The sequence below is a fragment of the Ptiloglossa arizonensis genome, chromosome 8, assembly GCF_051014685.1.
Source record: "Ptiloglossa arizonensis isolate GNS036 chromosome 8, iyPtiAriz1_principal, whole genome shotgun sequence".
Classification (NCBI taxonomy): domain Eukaryota; kingdom Metazoa; phylum Arthropoda; class Insecta; order Hymenoptera; family Colletidae; genus Ptiloglossa; species Ptiloglossa arizonensis.
This window is the reverse complement of record NC_135055.1, coordinates 22,287,820-22,305,355: the sequence shown is the minus strand read 5'-3', so window position 1 is coordinate 22,305,355 and position 17,536 is coordinate 22,287,820. Positions and strand designations below refer to the sequence as shown.

At 57.9% G+C, this 17,536-nt stretch overlaps 1 protein-coding gene across 6 annotated transcripts in view; it reads right to left on the bottom strand.

Annotated features, from left to right (window-relative positions):
- Positions 1-17,536, bottom strand: part of Tmtc2 (Transmembrane O-mannosyltransferase targeting cadherins 2) — a 168,385-nt gene that overhangs the window by 95,968 nt on the left and 54,881 nt on the right. The window contains exon 1 of one of the 6 annotated variants that reach the window (XM_076318113.1): positions 4,000-4,040. The exons of the other annotated variants lie outside the window; for them this stretch is intronic. Within the exon in view, the coding sequence (XP_076174228.1) occupies positions 4,000-4,025 (26 nt within the window). The 5' untranslated portion in view covers positions 4,026-4,040. Of the gene's footprint in view, positions 1-3,999; positions 4,041-17,536 lie in introns of those variants that run through there. 6 annotated transcript variants of the gene reach the window in all.

The following is a 17,536-nucleotide window of genomic DNA, read 5'->3' as shown; positions in this document are numbered from 1 at the left end:
AAAACATCGATTTTCGCGACACGCGAAGGCGCGCGCTCCCGTTGGTCGAAGGGCGTTTCGAAATTTCGGACTCCCTGGAAAACCACGAAAGATCTCCCGAGCCAAAAATTATCGCTGGACGCGTTCGTTGATTATCCGAGGTTCGCGCGGACCGCCGATTGCCGTTCGATAATCGATTTCCCCGGTTGGTAAATGGCACCGGCCGCGTGCAAATGAATTACGACGACGCTCCTTCGGCTCGGTGATATTTTCTTTTTTTTTTTTCTCTCTCTCTCGGTCTTATTAAGTCGCGGCGCGGTTCGCGAAGCATGGATAATAAAAACTTGTAAAATCGCGGCACGGTGCGGCGACGGCCAGAGAGCCAACAATTAATCTCCATTCGTGCCGATTGCAGCGTTCCGAGTTTTTCGCCCGCGGTTCGAGGTACGCCACCGCCGCCTCGTTTCGGAGGTATTTCTCTGGAAAAGATCCGCGGAGAAGACAAGCACCGGGACGTTCGCGACTTTTTATCGAACGGTGCTCGCGATTCTCGTTCGGTTCGTCGAAAATTATTCCACTCGTTGCCGCGGTCGCGGCGGAACGCGGCTTCGCAACCTACTCGCGGAGGGAAAAGTTTCGAGGATCGAGTCGGAGACTCTCCCTCCTCGATATCCCCGAAGCGAAACGCCGATAATTATTCGATCGCTCGAGACCGTTTCGTTCGGTTCGAAAGACGCCGAACGTTCCGTTCCTTGTTTTCTTTTTCTCTCTCTCTCGATGTTCGCGAGCGGTGGAAAACGCGTTCGAAAAATTTTCGTTTCCCCTCGCGGTCTTTATCGGTTTACCGAGCACGAGTTTCCCGAGGTACCCGGAAATCGTATCGTTCCGGGTTAACTCGCGCGCGAGTGTCGAGCGGTTGAGTGGATAGTTCCCGTCGCTGGCAAGACGGTAGACGCGAGTCGAACCCTGATTGCACCGATGTCTGCAAACAGCACCGGTGCCACGTCCGCTTATAAATTCCGTTGCACGAGTCGCGCTTTCCTCGCTTCTTCGAGCGAGCGGCGCGTGCGCGGGGGACTCGCGTCGGGATTTAGGATCTCGCGGAATTCATTAAGGCGACGGTGTTCCCGTGTTCCCCGATTTTCGGAGGCACGAAGCGCGAGGCGTTCGCACCAGCGAGCAGATGGCGCGTGAACTTTCCCCTCGACGCGCCCCTGTTTATTTCGTTTTCCGTGTCTCTCCGCGGCGCGTGAAAATTTCAAACGAAAAATACAACCTCCGCCCCCGAAGCCGGGTCTCGGCCCGCTCGCCGCTCGCCGCTCGCCGTCCCGATTACCGCTCCCCGTTAACATCGATCGATTATTAACGTCAAACATTACCGACGCCGCTCGACCGGAAACAGTGGAAACTCGAACGTTTAATGAAAATACACGGACTGGAAAAATAAACTGTTCGCGCGACGAAGCACCGCGACCCGGGGTGAATAAAATTTCGCTTCCGATTGTCGAGTAATTTCGCCGTTGTTTCCGCCGAACGAGAAAAAGAGAGAGAGAGAGAGAGAGAGAGAGAGAGAGAGAGAGAGAGAGAGAGAGAGAGAGAGAGAATTTACGATCGAACCGAGAGAACGATTCCTTTTCGCGAATCTCTCGAACGTCGCGTAATCCACGGGCATTAGTCGGTGGCATCGGTGATATTAAGCATCTGTCGGAACTGTCGCGAAACGAGGACGCTTCGTTTCTCTCTCTCTCTCTCTGTGGCGTGTCGCGAGACGCAGGCGCGCGCGAGCACACAGTTTCCGTCTTCGTGTGTACACCGGTTCGCGGTATTCCCCGAGGACTATTTCTGACAGTACACGTGACGTTAATGAAACTCCGTCCCCGGTCTAACGGAGCAGCTCGAAACGTGACTGCACGCGGAGGGTCGCAGCCCGGAAGGGGTGCTCTCGGCGGTCGGGGCTAATACCGGTCCAACCCCTTTAAGCCTCTCGTCGACTTACGTAAGGCCAGGGACGCCGATTCAATTTCGTTCGGGTTCTTCGGGCGCGGCCCGAGTCGGAAAGCGTTTAGCGCCAACCTTCGAATTAGAATTATCGGCGTAGAAATGAATTAATAAATTACCCCGCGTTCTCCCCTCCCGACCGCCGGTTTCGCTACGCGGCCCGATATTACGATCGAGCGATGATTAATCTTCGCGGTGGCGCGTGCACCCCCGTGCCGCGCGAAACAGCGAAAAAGAGAGCTCGACTAAGTGGCCGCACAGGGACGACTCTCCTATCGATTGCAGCCACTCGGTGCGGCCGAGGGTCGAGGTTCCTCGAAAACTCCTACCCGGGAAACGTCTTTATCGCTTCGTGCGGTTTTCGACGCTCCGATCCCGATCGGAGTCTTCGCCGATCGTTCGCAAATTTCCCGAACGTGGGCAAAGAAACCGTTCGTTTTGCGGTCGAACGCGTTCGATCGTTCCACCGCGTAGCAAAAATTACTCGACCGGTTCACCTTGCACGCGGCACTATATTTTTCTCGATCCGGGTGACGTACCGAGCACCAGGTGTCCGGGATCTACCCCCTCCCGGTTTCCACCGCGACCGAGGATTCTGCCGCTCCGTCTCCCGTCTTTTCATCGAGTACGGGGAAGATCCTACTTCCAGACTCTGGCCATTTTTGCCGCTAAAGTTCGATACCGATCCGGCGGGTAGGAGACTTCGAACGGGAAAGGAACGACGACTCTTTCTTCGATGAAGGTTCGCGACTACACGGGTCCGGGAAACGAACGGATCTGGGATTCGAAGTTTCCACGGACGACGCCTCGACCGATCGAGCCGTCCCGCGTCCTCGACGTCGTCAAAATCTCGTAACCGGCGGTGGTTGGTCGCGCACGGAACCGAACACGAGACGGAGAGACGAGACCGTGTCCTCGAATGTCCCTGTAACGTCGCGTCGCTGGTATCCCGACAAGAGGATTGCGGAGTTACGTCGTAACGGTGGGCTATATTTCGGCAGCGGTTCTCGCAATAACGAGGAATTACAACCCGGTTCGAAAGCAGACGGCAACTAACGCCAAGTGCCGAGCACGAAGGAATCGAGTCTCCTCGCGACTCGATAGCTGGATTCGAACCCAACGTGTTCCAGTTCCGTCCGAGTCTGGGAGCGAAGCCTTATCGGGCCGATACGGAACTTGGATACAATTTTCGGCGGAGTACGATGCATAATGGAGCATCCGGCGGCCGAGGGAACGAGCCCGATCCTTGGTTATCGAACCGGCGCGGTCGCGGGAGAAATCGATCACTGGTCGATCGCGGAATCGAAAAACAGAGGCGTCGCTAGCGCCATAAATATTCGCGCTTAATTCCCCGACAGATGACAATTTAATTTCGCGAAACGGCATATTTGATCTCGATTCGACGGGAATTATTTATCGAGCGGAGGAACCGACCGAGGGGCAAAGAGAAGGGCGGCTCCGAGCGCGTTAAATTCTTCGCCACCGGTCGACGCAGCGTTCCGTTCATCCCCCCGTGAAACGATATTTCACGCGCGCGCCGCCCCGTACGAAATTCGATAACGTTCGGGAGGTGGGGATTCGACGCCGTGGAAATTTTCGGCTCGACCGTCGCTCGTCTCGCGCCTATGACCGCGAGATCGGAAATCGCGTTCGTCGATTCCCGCGTCACGATCGAGTCCGCGGAACCAGTCGACGCTCCGAACGAATAGAAATTCCCGCGTTACCGCCGCGTTTTCTTCCGCGCGAAGTCCCCGATGCGATCCCTCGAGGGCCACGCGACGCCCGGCAATTTGCGCGACGTCCCTCCCTCGTCTTTCCTCTGGCCTTACTCGCCACGACCGTTCCGGGAACGGAACGACCGAGGGACGCGCGAGGTACGGGGTCCCGAACACCGAGGGAAGAACAATAAAACGGCTACGACGCGAGGCTCGACGACGCTACATTATGTCGGGCATTTCCCAGAAGATGGTACCCCGCACCGAGAACCGCGAAGACGTCGCCGAGGGAGGACCGAATAAATACCTGACTAAATCGTCCGGAAAACTCATTCCATCCCACGAGCGTCTTTCGAACCGGGCTTCTCTTCCCCCTCCCCGCAGGACGGGTTCGCTCGAGCGGCACGCCGCGCGCCATTGATGGCCCCTCGTGCCATTCTCTCCCTCGTGCAATTTCGAAAGTGAGGCTTAAGTCACGCCCGGTAAGTGCGACGGCTGGAAAAAGTGGCCGTCGTAAGTTAAGCCGCGGAGACACAGCCCCGCCACCGTACGCTTTCACGAGCCGAGCGGGGATCCAGCTTTTCGGCCGTTTTCTCGCGGATCCGTCTTCCGCGAAGCGCGAGCCGAGTTTTCCCTTCGCTACGGGAAAATAGACATTACCGCGCGCGCCTAGGACACCGTCGGACGATATCGCGTTCGAGAGATTCTCCCTCGAAAGACAACCCACGACGTTTTACGGAAAATAAAGTTTCCTAAATTTAAACGAAATCGGCCTCGTTCCTCTCCCCGCGCTTCTTCTCTTCCCCTCGCACCATACGAAAGGTTCGTGGAGCGATTTTCCAAGTTCGGTGTTAGGACGGCGCGAGGATCGAGGCGGTGTTCCTATTTCGCGCGTTCCTGGAACTGCACGTATCACGTATACGTGCATACGGTACGGGAAGGCGGATAGTCCGAAGCTATTTCGCTTTCTAAAGATTTATGGCCGGCTCAAGGGCTGAATAGGTCCTCGACGTAAGCCCTGCATCCTAGCGGGTGGGCGTTGAACGATGGCCGGCGACTCGCGGTCGCGTCGTTATTGGGTGTCGGACGATATTGTTTAGGAATATCGAAGCGTTCCTGGCAAATGGGATCTCGGTGGCTGCGGCGAGGCTCGCGTTCCTGGAAAACGGCAAAGCTGCGCGGACCCTCGACGAAAAGAATTTACGCGTTTTCCAACTCGATCGATTTCGAACGCGGTTCTCGGATTCGTCGTTCTCGCCGCGCGCGAAAACAGCTTCGTAGCGCGTTCCGCGCTCGCTCGCTCGCCGTAAAGCGGAACGTTTGTTTCGTTTCTCTCCTCCTCGCGAAGATATAGGAATAAAAAGATACCTTACGAGGTATAAATTCGTCTCGACGATCGAACGCGTCGAACGGACGAGCGTTGGACGAGCTCCGTAGCATCTTCGTAGAGGAACGACGGTCGGACGATCCTGTTTCGAGACCCTGAAACTGCGAGAACGTTGCGCGGGTAATCGAGCGATCGCGATTCGAGGAGGTTCCCGCGAAATCGTAAAATCGTTACACGGGGGGTAATCTCGCTTATTGAATATTTTACGAGCGGGCGCAACGTCTTATCCGCGCTGCCGTGCACCGGTATAACCGCGAAATGGATCGGAGGCGGTGATCGGAGGGCCGAAACTTGGACGGTGGCTGGCGTCGTAAAACGACCGCGGCCGCGCCAGAGAACGCAGAAACGATGAGGTATACGGGAATTAGCCCCGTAGCTACGCGACGCGACGCGACGCGACGCGAGGATAACCGATCGAAGACCCACTTTACGACCACTTGTCGCAGCTGGCCGCCGTTCGAGATCGGTGTTGGCCTCGGGTCCGCGAGTTTAAAGTACTCTTCGTTAGACTCGTTTTCTATCCGTTCGTTTCTCGCCACGCATCGTTTCTCCGCGATCGAAGTCGTCGCGACGAATTGCCTCGGTCCTCTCGTCGCCTCGTACGATGAGAAGCTCGTGGCCCGAAAGAAGACGGCTACGAGGTTAAAATTGCCGTTTCGAGCGATCGTTTCGAATAAATTTGCCCGGTTGCGCGCACGATCGCGTACCATCGACCCGGCGCCCTCTGATCCCTTCGGGGAGAGCAGTCTCGGAGTGGCGCGTGTCCATACTTCGGAACCAGCCGGAGGCGATCCTTTGATCCTTCTCCGTCCGACGTCCGGCCCTCGCGATACGTCGAAACCGAGCCCTGCTCGTAATTAGAATAACGGAGTATACCCGGCCACGAACCGACCGACGAACCGAAGCCAACGGGGCCCCCCTACCTTTAAAAATAACACGCGAGTCACGTCCGCCCCGTAAACCCGGAAACTTGCGCGTAACAACGCCCGTGCGCGATCCTCCTCCCGACTGTTCGATATGCGTCGTCGAACGCGATAAGATCCACAGACTTTCGCGCACCTCGAAATAACGGAAGTTATCCAATCTCGATGCGACGAGACCGCGAACTTGATAAAGGGAAACGACACACTTTGCCCGTCCTCTGTCCCCGGTATGCGTCGCGAATATTCAGCCAGCGCGACCCAATCGGCAAAATTGTGTCGCCGGTTGCGCGAGGAACTCGCTCCTACCCTCCTACCGATTCGTCGTCGTCCTTTTATACACCGTGGATGTCGCGACGCGCGATCTCGGAGACGACGACGAGAAGTCGCGCGAGCGTTCCTCGACGTTGCGTTTTTCCTTACGAGAACGCTCGATGTTCGACCTCGAACGTTAAAGTTTACGTACCGAGAGCGAAATTCGTCGATCAACGGGCCGCGCGCGTCCAGGAGGAGCAAGAAACCCTCTCGGCCGAGGATCGCGAGGAACCTGCTCGAATCGAACGTTTGCCGCGACTCGGGTCCCGAACGAGATCTCCAGACGCGATTAACGCCGACCGACGACGACAATCAACGTCGCCCGTCTGGTTTTCGAATCTATTTGCTCGTCGAAAGTCTATTTGCCCGTTCGATTTGTTTGCCGGAGATAAACGTAAACTGCGATGCGCAAACAGAGATACAGTTGCGCGTGCCGGCCGGACATCGATCACGGTGGGGGTGAAAAAAAAAAAGAAAAAAAACGACGAAAGAAGGGGAGAAACGCCGCGGGTAATCGAACCGACGAGCGCAACGCTCCTCGAGCGAGCGTAACGCGCGAGGCCCGTTTCTCGCGAGTGGCTCGACTTCGTCCGACCGTGTCGCGCCGTTTCCACTCGCGGACGAGTAGTCGCGGTGAATTTTACTCGGCCGTGGTTTCGGCGTCGGAACGCGACGCGCGGTGTTGCCTCGACGCGCGTACAATTTGCGTTTAAAGCAGCAGGCTCGGTGTATTTTAAGACCGATGGAAAATCGATTCTCGTCGGGACGCCGGTAGAAATTACACGGTGTACGTACACCGATGCGATATCGCGTTGGAAACAACGCTTCCTATAAATAAAGAATCCGCGTATTTCGGCTAAGGGACGGTCTCGAGACGCGCTCGTTTCGAGCCGTCTCGTCGATCGAGGGACGGAAATAGCGATCAGTTTGAAAACGAGCGAATCGACGCAATTAGCGACTGTTTCTCGAAATATCGTCGCGTTCGAAGGTAGGACGACGGTCCGTTGAACGCTTCGAGACGGGGTTTCACGTTTTTCTCGAGGATCGATCGAACGAAACGCGAAGACGAATCGACGTCGCACGGTCCGAAAAGTGACGGGGTCCCGTTGGTCCTCGGAAGGTTCGAGGAGCCGCGCGGTTTCATCGAAAATCAATGTCGGGGCGCGCGCCGGCTCCCCCGTTCGAAAACTCGATTAACGGCCGGTGCGGCGAGTCGCGCAAGAAACCGCATTAAACTTCGAGGATCCGGTCGAGCGACTCTATGCTCCGTGTACTCCGTTTCGCGCGTCCACCTTGTCGGTTTCCCCCGGCGATCGGGGCGAGACGGACACCCGCGGGCCCGGGGAAAATCGAGCCGTCGTTTGTTCGTCTTCTTCGAGGAGCGCGCAAAGAGAACCGACGGAGAGAAGGAGCCGGTTCAGCGGCCTCCAGGGGAAAAGGAGCGACGCTGGCCAGACGCTCGTGCACGGATACCTTTTATACGCCGGAATCCAAGAACGTCGTAATAGAAACCCCTGACAGGGGTCAATCTCCTAACGGTCGATCCCGAAAAGCCGAGCCAGCTACCGTTCATCGATCACCCACCTCGATCCCCCTCTTCCATTTACGAGTAAGCCCCACCCTCGCACCGCGCCGTTCCCTGCGAAATCGTCCCTTCGACGTTTCGCGCACCGGACCTTCCATCCCCGTTGCTTCGTTCCCCGGCTCTCGGCTCGGCCGGAAACGCTCGCGAAACGATCACCGATCTCGCGGGGAAACGTTGCTCCTTCCGTTTGGAAACTCGGCTCGCGCGTTATTTTTCGCGATCCGGAAGGAGAAGACGAGACGCTCGGACGATCGAACGTGGTAAAACGAAACCAACCGCGGAATCCGTTTTCCAAGAACAAAGAAACGAACAACCGGATTTTACTCGACGAATCCGGCGGCGCGATGCGACGCGATGTGGCGCGAGGAGGCGGGGCGGTATCGGCAGTTGTCGCTGGTTTCCGGGCGACGACGGTTTTCGGTCACGGTCCTCGAATTCGAAACAATTCCATTGTTCGCGAACAGTGGTCACCGTTGACGACCACCCCGATTTCGACGACAAGGGAACGGAATACGGGAACAACCGTCGATCGCGACTGCGAGTCACGGCACCCGGGACGTATACGCGCGTATGAAATTCGCGGATATCGAGCGCGTTTCGAGCACCGAACCGTGTGTCCCTTTTTAACTCGCCGGAACGGCCCCGTCCCTCGGCCTCTGGCTACCTATCCGCGGCCATTTCGACGCGCAAAGGGAAGCCTCTGTGTCTCCGGCCCGTCGTTCGTAATATTTTATTTCGCGCGGAGGATGGCCTGCAGCCAGTGCAGCCGCTTCACGGGTCCCGTGGAAAATCGCGTCCCATAGGTTTTCGCGTATCCGAGCTATTTTCCCTTTTATCCGAGGACCCTCTCTCTGGCAGGCTGCCATCGTCGAAGACGACGACGACGACGACGACGACGATGAGGAGGACGACGACGACGAGTCCCTTCTATTTTCTCGCTAGCTCGTTCGGTAATAAAGGTATCCCCGGTTCTCCGCCCGCGCCCTCCGCCTCGCGTGTCTCCATCCGTCCGCTCGTTTCCTCTTCCCGTCTTTTCTCTCGGCGCGTTCGTCGCGAACGAGCGTCCATTTATGGCCGTCGGCGGTAGAGTCGGTCGGCCCTCGTTCTCTCTCCCTCTCTCTCTCTCTCGTTCTCCATTATCGAGTCCCGCGGTGGCACCGATTTCTCGACCGTTCGGTCTCCGGGCAGATTCCACTCGACCTTTCGATTCATCGGCCGGATCCCGCGAACGAAGGGCTTATCGACGAGCCGCGCTCGACCGGAGGCGATGGAATTAAAGGGTCGAGGATCGCGTCGAGAGCGCCAGCTGCGAGAATTATCCATCGCGCGGGACGAGAGATTCACCGCGACACCGCGACGCGGATCGACGCCGAGCCGATCGAACCGCGAACAAGGGAACTCGAGGACCGTTGTTCGCGTTGTTCGCGTTGTTCGCGTTGTTCGAGCCGGTGGCTACCCCGCGGCCCGAACCTACCATCGAGGAACGGACCTTCGAATCGCGTACACCGTATCGAGCGCTCGTAAATCCCGCGAGCGCTCGATATTTTTGCCCCATAATCGCGAAACGATCGGAGAACCGAACGAAAGAACAAGGGCCGGGGAATACCGGCCGCGGGAGGGGAAAAACCTACGCCCGGCGTCGACGTTACCAACCTCCTACCTCGCAATGGACGTTTTTCCTTTTCCTTTTCTTTGTCTTCCCGTTTCTTCGAATCGAGCCACGGACCGTGAAATGCTCGTTACAACGAACAATTACTTCCGTGATACTCTATTTTCTCGAAGCAACGCCGGATCGAAGCACGGACTTCTTCCCGCGCGAATTTCGAATTCTCGAGGGCTCGTTCCCTCTTTACCCGTGGCTGGCGTCTTTGCGCGCGCGAGAGAGGATACGCGGGGCGAGAGAGGGCCGGGTTGGCCGAAAATTAAAGGCGCCGGGCCAAATAACCGAGACGAACGACGACCGAGGGCCGAGGACCGAAATCGGCGGGTATCGGTTTTATTAAAAATATTCAGCGAGCCAGAGCGCGGGCGTTTGATTAAAATTTCAATCGAGATTTAAGCCGGTCTTTTGCTCGGCGCTTTGAAGAATCGACGTAAATATTGACTTCCCCCGACGACGAGCCGCCGACGAAAATTCATAGCGCTTCGGGATCGTCGTCTCGAGGAAGAGCCCTCCCCTCTACGAGGGGCCCGAAATACAGCGAACTCGGCGCGTTGGTATCGTAAAATGTAGATTCGACGAACGCCTCGTCGCGCAATAACCCCTCGAAATCGAACACACCTACCCCAGGCCCTGTATTCGAGGGTTTCCGGGCACCCCCGTCGAACGAGGGCAGAGTCCGTTGGCTTCGAAACGGTTCGGAGCGGCGCCGCGGCTCGGACGCGCGGTTTCCTCGAGGATCGTTAACCGTCTCGGCCGCGTAATTATCGTTCCGCGGATCGATTCCGGTTCGCGTCTCGAGACCTCTTCGGTTATCCCCTGGCCGTGGCTCGGTGCGGGACGAGGCTCGTAACGTCGCGTCGTCGTGGAATCGTTTCGTCGCGCGATGGGGCGGAGGCGCGAGTCGAGCCAGCCGAGTATTCCACGGGCGATAAACGCCGTAAGAAATGGATACCGTCGCCTCGCAACGACAGGTAAATCCTGACCGACGCGGGGTCTCCGCCCGGTAGTCGCATTATACAGGCAAAGTACGTAGTCGTCGTCGATATTGGCGACACGGTCGGCAGTCGTAAAAGATTCTCTCGCGCGAGCGGAGGGAGCGAAATCCTCTCTCGTGATCGGAATAACGAGTCCCATCCGAGCGCGGCCGATCGAGTGTGCGTAAATGGGACCCGCGAGGCCGAGGAAAACTTTCCACCGACGCGAACGTGGGCGTCGCGAACGACACGGTGGTTGGGGGAGATCTCGACGAGGAGAACCGCGTTTCGAGCAGCTTTCGACGAGAGAGTCCGATTTCCAAGCGACGCTCGGAATTTTATTACGGGAGCCCCTTCCTGGTCGGCCGCGCGACCCGGGGATTACCCTTTTCTCCGACGATCGAATTCGGAACAACGAGTCTTCGGGGACCGTCGCCGCGAACAATTTCCTCCCGGTTCTCGGGGCTTTAAAATCCGCGGTCGTCACCTCCGCCGACGAGCCGTTTACTCGCTCGTTACGCTCTCGATCGCGTCGCCCGTTTTCGAGAAACATCGCCGCGATTCGTGGACCGAGACGGACACGGGGGGCACGTCTCCGATCTTTCCTCTCGACTCGTTTTCCGGGAAAGATAAAAAGCGCGAACGATACGCGCGGAGATCGCGGCGATCGTTTCGTTGCCGAACGTACGGGTCGGGGATATTTGGAAAACGTTAACGAGCGATCGAGTCGTCCCCGTAATACCGTCCGTCGCGGAAACACCGGTAATTCCGTAGGCTCGTAAAAAGCAACGGGCGATCGAAGCCGGTGTAAACGGCGCGCGCCACCCTTAATTTTTCATTAGGGGGCCGATCCTCGCTCGATCCGCGCATTGTCTTCGTCGGTGAATAAAATCGCGGTCGGCGGTTGTCGTCGATCCCGGCGGCCCCGTTTCGGCGTTTAATCGCGGTAGCGTCGATTCGAGGCCGACGTAATTCCATTCATCGACGCGAAGACAAATTGCACGAGCCACAATGCACCCTCGAAGGGGACGGGCGCGAGGAACGCCGAGCGAGGGGTTGGCGGACGTTCGATCGCGGTTACAACGGGAAACTATGGCACGAACGGACGCTACGGACCCTCTCCGCGGAGGCTGCTCCTCTGCGGACCGAGGGAGCGCTGCAAATTCCTGGATACTCGAATAGTTGGAATAGCTACCCGGTCCGCGCTCCTCGTCGTTCGCGTCTTGCCGTTCTTCTCCTTCTTCGATTCCACCCGGGGGACTCTCGGGACCCTACGGACCCCGTGGGACCTCGACGTTTCCGAAGCGAAGGCTCGCCGCCGGAGCTGGTTCAGCCGCGGCGGTTAATCGACCCGGTGACGTCCACCGTGCGAGTAATTGCAGGTAAACGCGGTGCGTAACGAGTAAAGCGCGTGTAACGTTGTTCGTGTCCCGTTCGAACGCGCGCGGCCACGAGCGGTGGCTGCGCGACGAACGAAAACGGTGGACGATTACCACCGCGCTTGCCGAGCGTTGACATTAATCCGTAATAACGGTGGGCGAAACGTTGCCGATCCGAGGCGCTCAAACGCGGCATTTTTAATAAAACGCGCGCGGCCCGCCGTTACAGGATATATCGCCGCGGCGGTTTATAACGAACCCCGCCCCGATACGCGGCACCGTGCATAAAATAACCGTTACGGTCTGCGCGCCGAGCGCGCCCCGACCCGCTAAATTAAACGATACATAATTACGAACTCCCGATAATTCCCCGCGGCGGTGGAAAAAACGCGGCCCGATATTTCGCCGGACGAGTTGTTTTCTTTCCATCGAGACGAGACAGGCGCGGGTAGCTTTCGCCGACTTACCGAGCGTTCAAGTATCCCGCAGAATTCGGCGAAACCCTGCCTCGAAGGTTGTTATTCGTCGCGGTTAAATGTACGGGACAACGGCCTCGCGAAGAAAACGAATCGAGGAACGTTCCGAGTGGTTCTCCGGATATCGCTCGGAGCGGAAAGACGAGCGGCAAAGGCGCGCGCCGAACGTCGAAACCGATATTCCGTGCCGATTTCCGAGCGCACGGTTTATTGGCTCGGGCTCGAGCGCGAACCCTCGACGCGCCTCGGTCGCGGGATGAAAAATATCCCCGGCTCTCTCGCCTTTCAAAGGGAACGGACGCGCGAGACAGGTGCGAAGAGCTTCGAAAAGGTTCGAGCCGACGGTGCATCCGAAACCCCCCGAGGCTCTTTGCGCCGATCCGCGTCGTTTCGACCTCTCCTTCCGCGCGCGTTGCCTCGCGACTCGCTTCGCGTTCGCGAGAGTGCAGTCCGCGTTCGCCGAACGATGGAGCGGAAAAATGTACTCGTTCTCTTCTCTGTAACGAATTTCGTATTCTTGGACGTTTCTTTCGTCGTTCCGTAGCCGGAAGAAGGTACATTTGCGGCACTGTCGCTTTCAAAGGATTCCCATCGATCTCGAAAGAGAGCCAACAACCGCGGCGAAGTAATCGCGAAACCAGGGAGAAAAGAAACTCAACGACCGGCCGAAACGGGCACCGTTCGACGATACGATCGTTCGAATCCTCGGAAGCCCGACGAAATTTGACAAACATTGGCCCCGATCGTTCGCCGTAAGAGTCTCCCGCAAGAAGAATGGAGAATTCCCGGCAGATTCGTCTCTCGAAAGGGACCGTCCCCGACGCAATCCCGCTACAAATCGGCCGCGTAACGTCGAACAATATTATTCGTGTCGTTTCGAGGATCCTCCACGTAGACGGCAATTCCACGCTTCGGTCCACCGTCCCGATCGAGATCGCGACGTCGTCCCCGTGTACGGATCGGGGCCTGCGAGAACGCGTTCATCGCGACCGTCCGCCTGGAAAATTAGTTTCCTTTTTTCTTTTCTCTTTCGTCAAATTTTCCACGAAGCGCGTCGCGCGTTGGCGAAAATCTTCGCTCCTCGATTACTCGGAGTTAGCGTCGCGCGAGCCAACGACCCTTTGCGAACTCTGGTAAACTTCGGATACGGTTCTCGCGGTAACGGTACGCTCTGGGGTTCGTCGGCTCGTAAATAAACGCGAGAGAGCGGAGACGCGCGAGGGATCGCGGTCGATCGCGAGCGAAAGAGTGGCCCCGGCTGACGAATCCGCGAACCGCGAACGAATCGGAGGGATCCTATTTCTCTTGCGGCGAGGCCTTAAATTGCGAACGAGATCCTGCGGCAGCGTCGCATATGATTGCTCAAAGCTTCCCTCTGGCTCGCAACCCTCCGGCCCTCCGGCCCTCCGCGATCGTTCCCGCGATTCGCTCCCGTTTTTAAGCCCCCCCGGTCGGTCCTTTCCAGGCCGTAGCAGGAATCGAGGATGACGCCTTTTCCGTGCCGGTGGTCGCGTGCGCGCGTGCGCGAACATCCCCGCGCTCCGGAGGAGCTCGTCGCCGGGATATAACGTATATATCCGGGAGCCCGGAGACTCGAGGTAAAGCATTGTTGATCGAGGGTCGATGCCGAGTCTCGATTCCACCTTCCATTGTCGGAGCGGAGAAAGCCCGAGCGGAGCAAACGGAGGATCAGAGACCGCGGGAGGGTCGAACGATGAGACGTCCGCGGGGAACGGGGCGAACGAGCCTCTTCCAGAGGGAAGAAAAGGGGGTTTAAGGTAGCGCGAGCAAAAGAGCGGAATCCTTGCGTAAGAAGGCTTTCGGGGTCGACGGTGATCGCTTCGGAGAATAAAGAAACCGTGCAGGGGGAACGGGGGATGAAACGAAGCCCGGGTTTTCGCGTCGGGACTCGCCGCGCGTTAACGCGGATAAGGTCGGCTCCAATTTCGAACGCATCTTCCAGTTCGGTCGGAAGACGGTCGACGCGGCGCGACCCTGAACAAAATACGCCGCGCGCGAGCGCGTCGCGTCCGAGATAAGCTACGGAGATTAGGCACCTTGGTCCGTTACCATGGCACCGCGGGGACGATTCGTGCCACCGTTGCGCGATACACGACCAACGTCTTCCTTTCGCTCACGAGAGGAACGCGAATCTCGAGGAGACGAAACGGACGAGAGAACATCGCGAGGAATCGGAGTCGATGAACTCGAGATCCGTTCGAAGAACCGAGCCGGCCATATACGAAGGAAACGAAGATTCCCGCGGAACGAACGAACGATCGAACCGAGAATACCTAGCGCGCGTTGAGTCGCGTCCCCCGCGGATCCGACACCGCCTCCGGCTCGAAGGGCGAGGCGTCGAAAACCGGAGGCGACGAAGCCACGGATCGACTTGACGAAATGAAACGCGGAAGCCGATAGACGCGCGACGGCGGACTAAAACGAGGTCGATCGTGGCTCCTGGGGAAATAAGGTGGCGGTTGACGGGGGCAGGGGATGGGCGGGGACCGACGCCTGCGGCACGTAGATAAGATTCACGCGGGAGAAGCCTCGAAGTTCGACGGGTCGCGAACGAGGCCTAAACCCCGAGCCCCGAGACTCGGCTACGCGAAAAATCCAGCCGAGGCGACGCCGACGTCGACGTCGCCGTACCCTCTTTACGATATTGGCCCCCGAGATGGATCCGACGGGCACGAAAAAGCTCGTTTCGCCCCTCCGAGGCGTTCTCGAGCCAGTGGAGGGTTAAACGAGACTCGCGATCGACTCGTTGCACCCGCCGTGCCTGCCTCGCGCCTCGAGAAATACTATCCTCGGGTTAACGCGCGCGAAACTCTGGCCCAGTTTTTCGTCCCGCTCTCTCGCGCGGAACCACCTCCTCGCTCGTACCACCGGTTAACGGACGGACACCTCGTACCTTCGCGGTTCCTCGAGTCATCCTCCTCCGCGCGAAGCGGATCGTCGCTTCGATCCTCCGCGGTCGAACCGAGTACAATTTTTCAAAAACTCGCCACCGTCTCTCCTCTCCGTCCCGAGATAACTACTCGCTCGGGTAAACTACTCGAACGGAGCGTACGTGGCTTTTAAAAAAGTGACGCGCCGCGTAGAGCGAACTTTGATCGAGAAAAAGGAGGAGAGAGAGGTTTCGCGCGCGCCGAGCCGACACAATGGCTCGGCGATGAAATTATCCGCGGGCGTGGATTAGCCGGTCACCGTACAGCCCCGCTCGAAATAACACGGGACCGGGTTAACTTTTCTCGTTTCGGCTCGCGGGAGACTTCCCTCTTTTGCACCGGGAAGCCCTTCCTTGCTCGAGGACGCGCGGGACGTTTTATTCGCCGTCTACGCGCGAGAAATTAAAGCGTTCGCTAGGCTCTCGATGAACAACTCGAGGCAAAAAGGACTTATTCGTTCAACGATAGCTACCGTTTCCGGGAAGAAACCGGGAGACGTTCGTTGCGCGCTTCCCGGATCAAGATTCGCCCGGAGCGCGCCAATTAAACGGGGTGTCCTCGTTCGGGGATATCGAACTCGATACTTTCTACGCCGCATCGACTCCGAGATTCACCGCGGTCGAATTTCTTCGAAATTATTCTTCCCGGCGATGAAATTTCCCGAGATCGCGTTTCGTCTAATCGTTCCGGTCGGGCGCGTTCGCATCGTCGTTGAAAAAAGCACGAACGCGCAACGATTCGAAATTATCGGCGCTGGTGGCGTACTCGGTAAAAATTCCACGAGGCGTAGCTTCGTATCTCGACGCCCCCTTTGGCTGGTAGAAATTGCGTCGCGCACGGCTCGGAAGTTGCATCCGTCCCCCGATGCCTCGAGCCACGAAACGTCGAGCGTATTTTTTCCTTCGTCGAGGCGAGCAAAGGCCTCGCGAACGATCCTACGCTTTTGACGAGGGTCCGGGCGAAAGAAAGAAGCGCGGTGTCGGTGGCCGTGGAAAATTGTTCATCGGACGGAAACCTGTCTTTCCCTCCCTCCGACCGTCCGTCCGTCCGTCCGACCCTCTCGCTCGGGGGATTTTGGAAACGCTCTACCGTCTTTCCCTCTCTCGAAAAACCCGAGCTGCCGTTAACGCGCCTTGTCCTTTTCGCGAAATAACTCCCTTCGCGGCCCGGGATAAAAATTCGTCCGTCAGCGGCAGGCACGATCCCTCCATTTTTTAATTTCGCGCGAGAGGGAGAAGCCGCGGTTTTCACCGTCGAGCGGGAGAAAAAGTCGAGACGAACGCGAACAAAATGGACGTCGAACGCACGGGGCGATTCGCGAGAAGAACGACGCCGACGAGAAAGCCGGAGAACGCTGGGGTGGAGGAGTTTTCGAGCGGGCTTGGACGAATGCTCTCGCTGTTGAAGGAACGCGACCGAGAGGTTATCGAACGTACCGTAATCGTTCCGATGGAATCCCCGATCGCAGCGGGCTCTTCCACGGTAAGGTTCGAGTCGAAATCGTCTCGATTCGAACCTCGAACGAGGGAGACCGGCCTCGATTCCCGGGTAAATCGATGCGTTATCGGGCGGCGCCGGTTCTCGCGAAGTTTCTAACGAACCGACGCGAGAGGGTCGAGCGGTTTCGGGTATTATTCGGGTAAAATAACGTTGACCCGGTTAGGGGTTCGGGGGTACCGGTCCGATCGAACGGGGCTCGCGGCGGAGGAGCGGCCCCGAGCCGTACGCGCGGCGCTATTAGGATCATCGACGATTCATTTCCGGCGTACGACAGAGGGCGTTTGATAGGACGGAATCGGGGTCGAGTCTCGCGCGTCACGCCGCGCGTCGTTTTGTCATCGTCGCGAGGATCGATCGATCCCCGGGTGTACGCGCTCGAGAGACCGAGTCCGTTCTCGCGATCGATCCCCCCGATCCGGAAGAGCCTCGCTCGACGATCCGTACCCCTGCTACCCGCTTACCTCCTATCCCCGTTCTTCCCGTTGTAGGTTTACTTCGATCGACCAGGGATTCCACGGCTCCCAATTTCTGCGCGCGGAAAATCTCGCGTTTATCGACGCCGTTAGTTCCGCTCGAGCGGACGCAAACCTTTTCACCGACCGAACGCGTCGATCGAAACGGACGTTCGCGTCGATGCCTTTCGCGGCCGAATCTACGTGTCGCGAAAATCTACGGGGTGTCCGATAAACGCCGA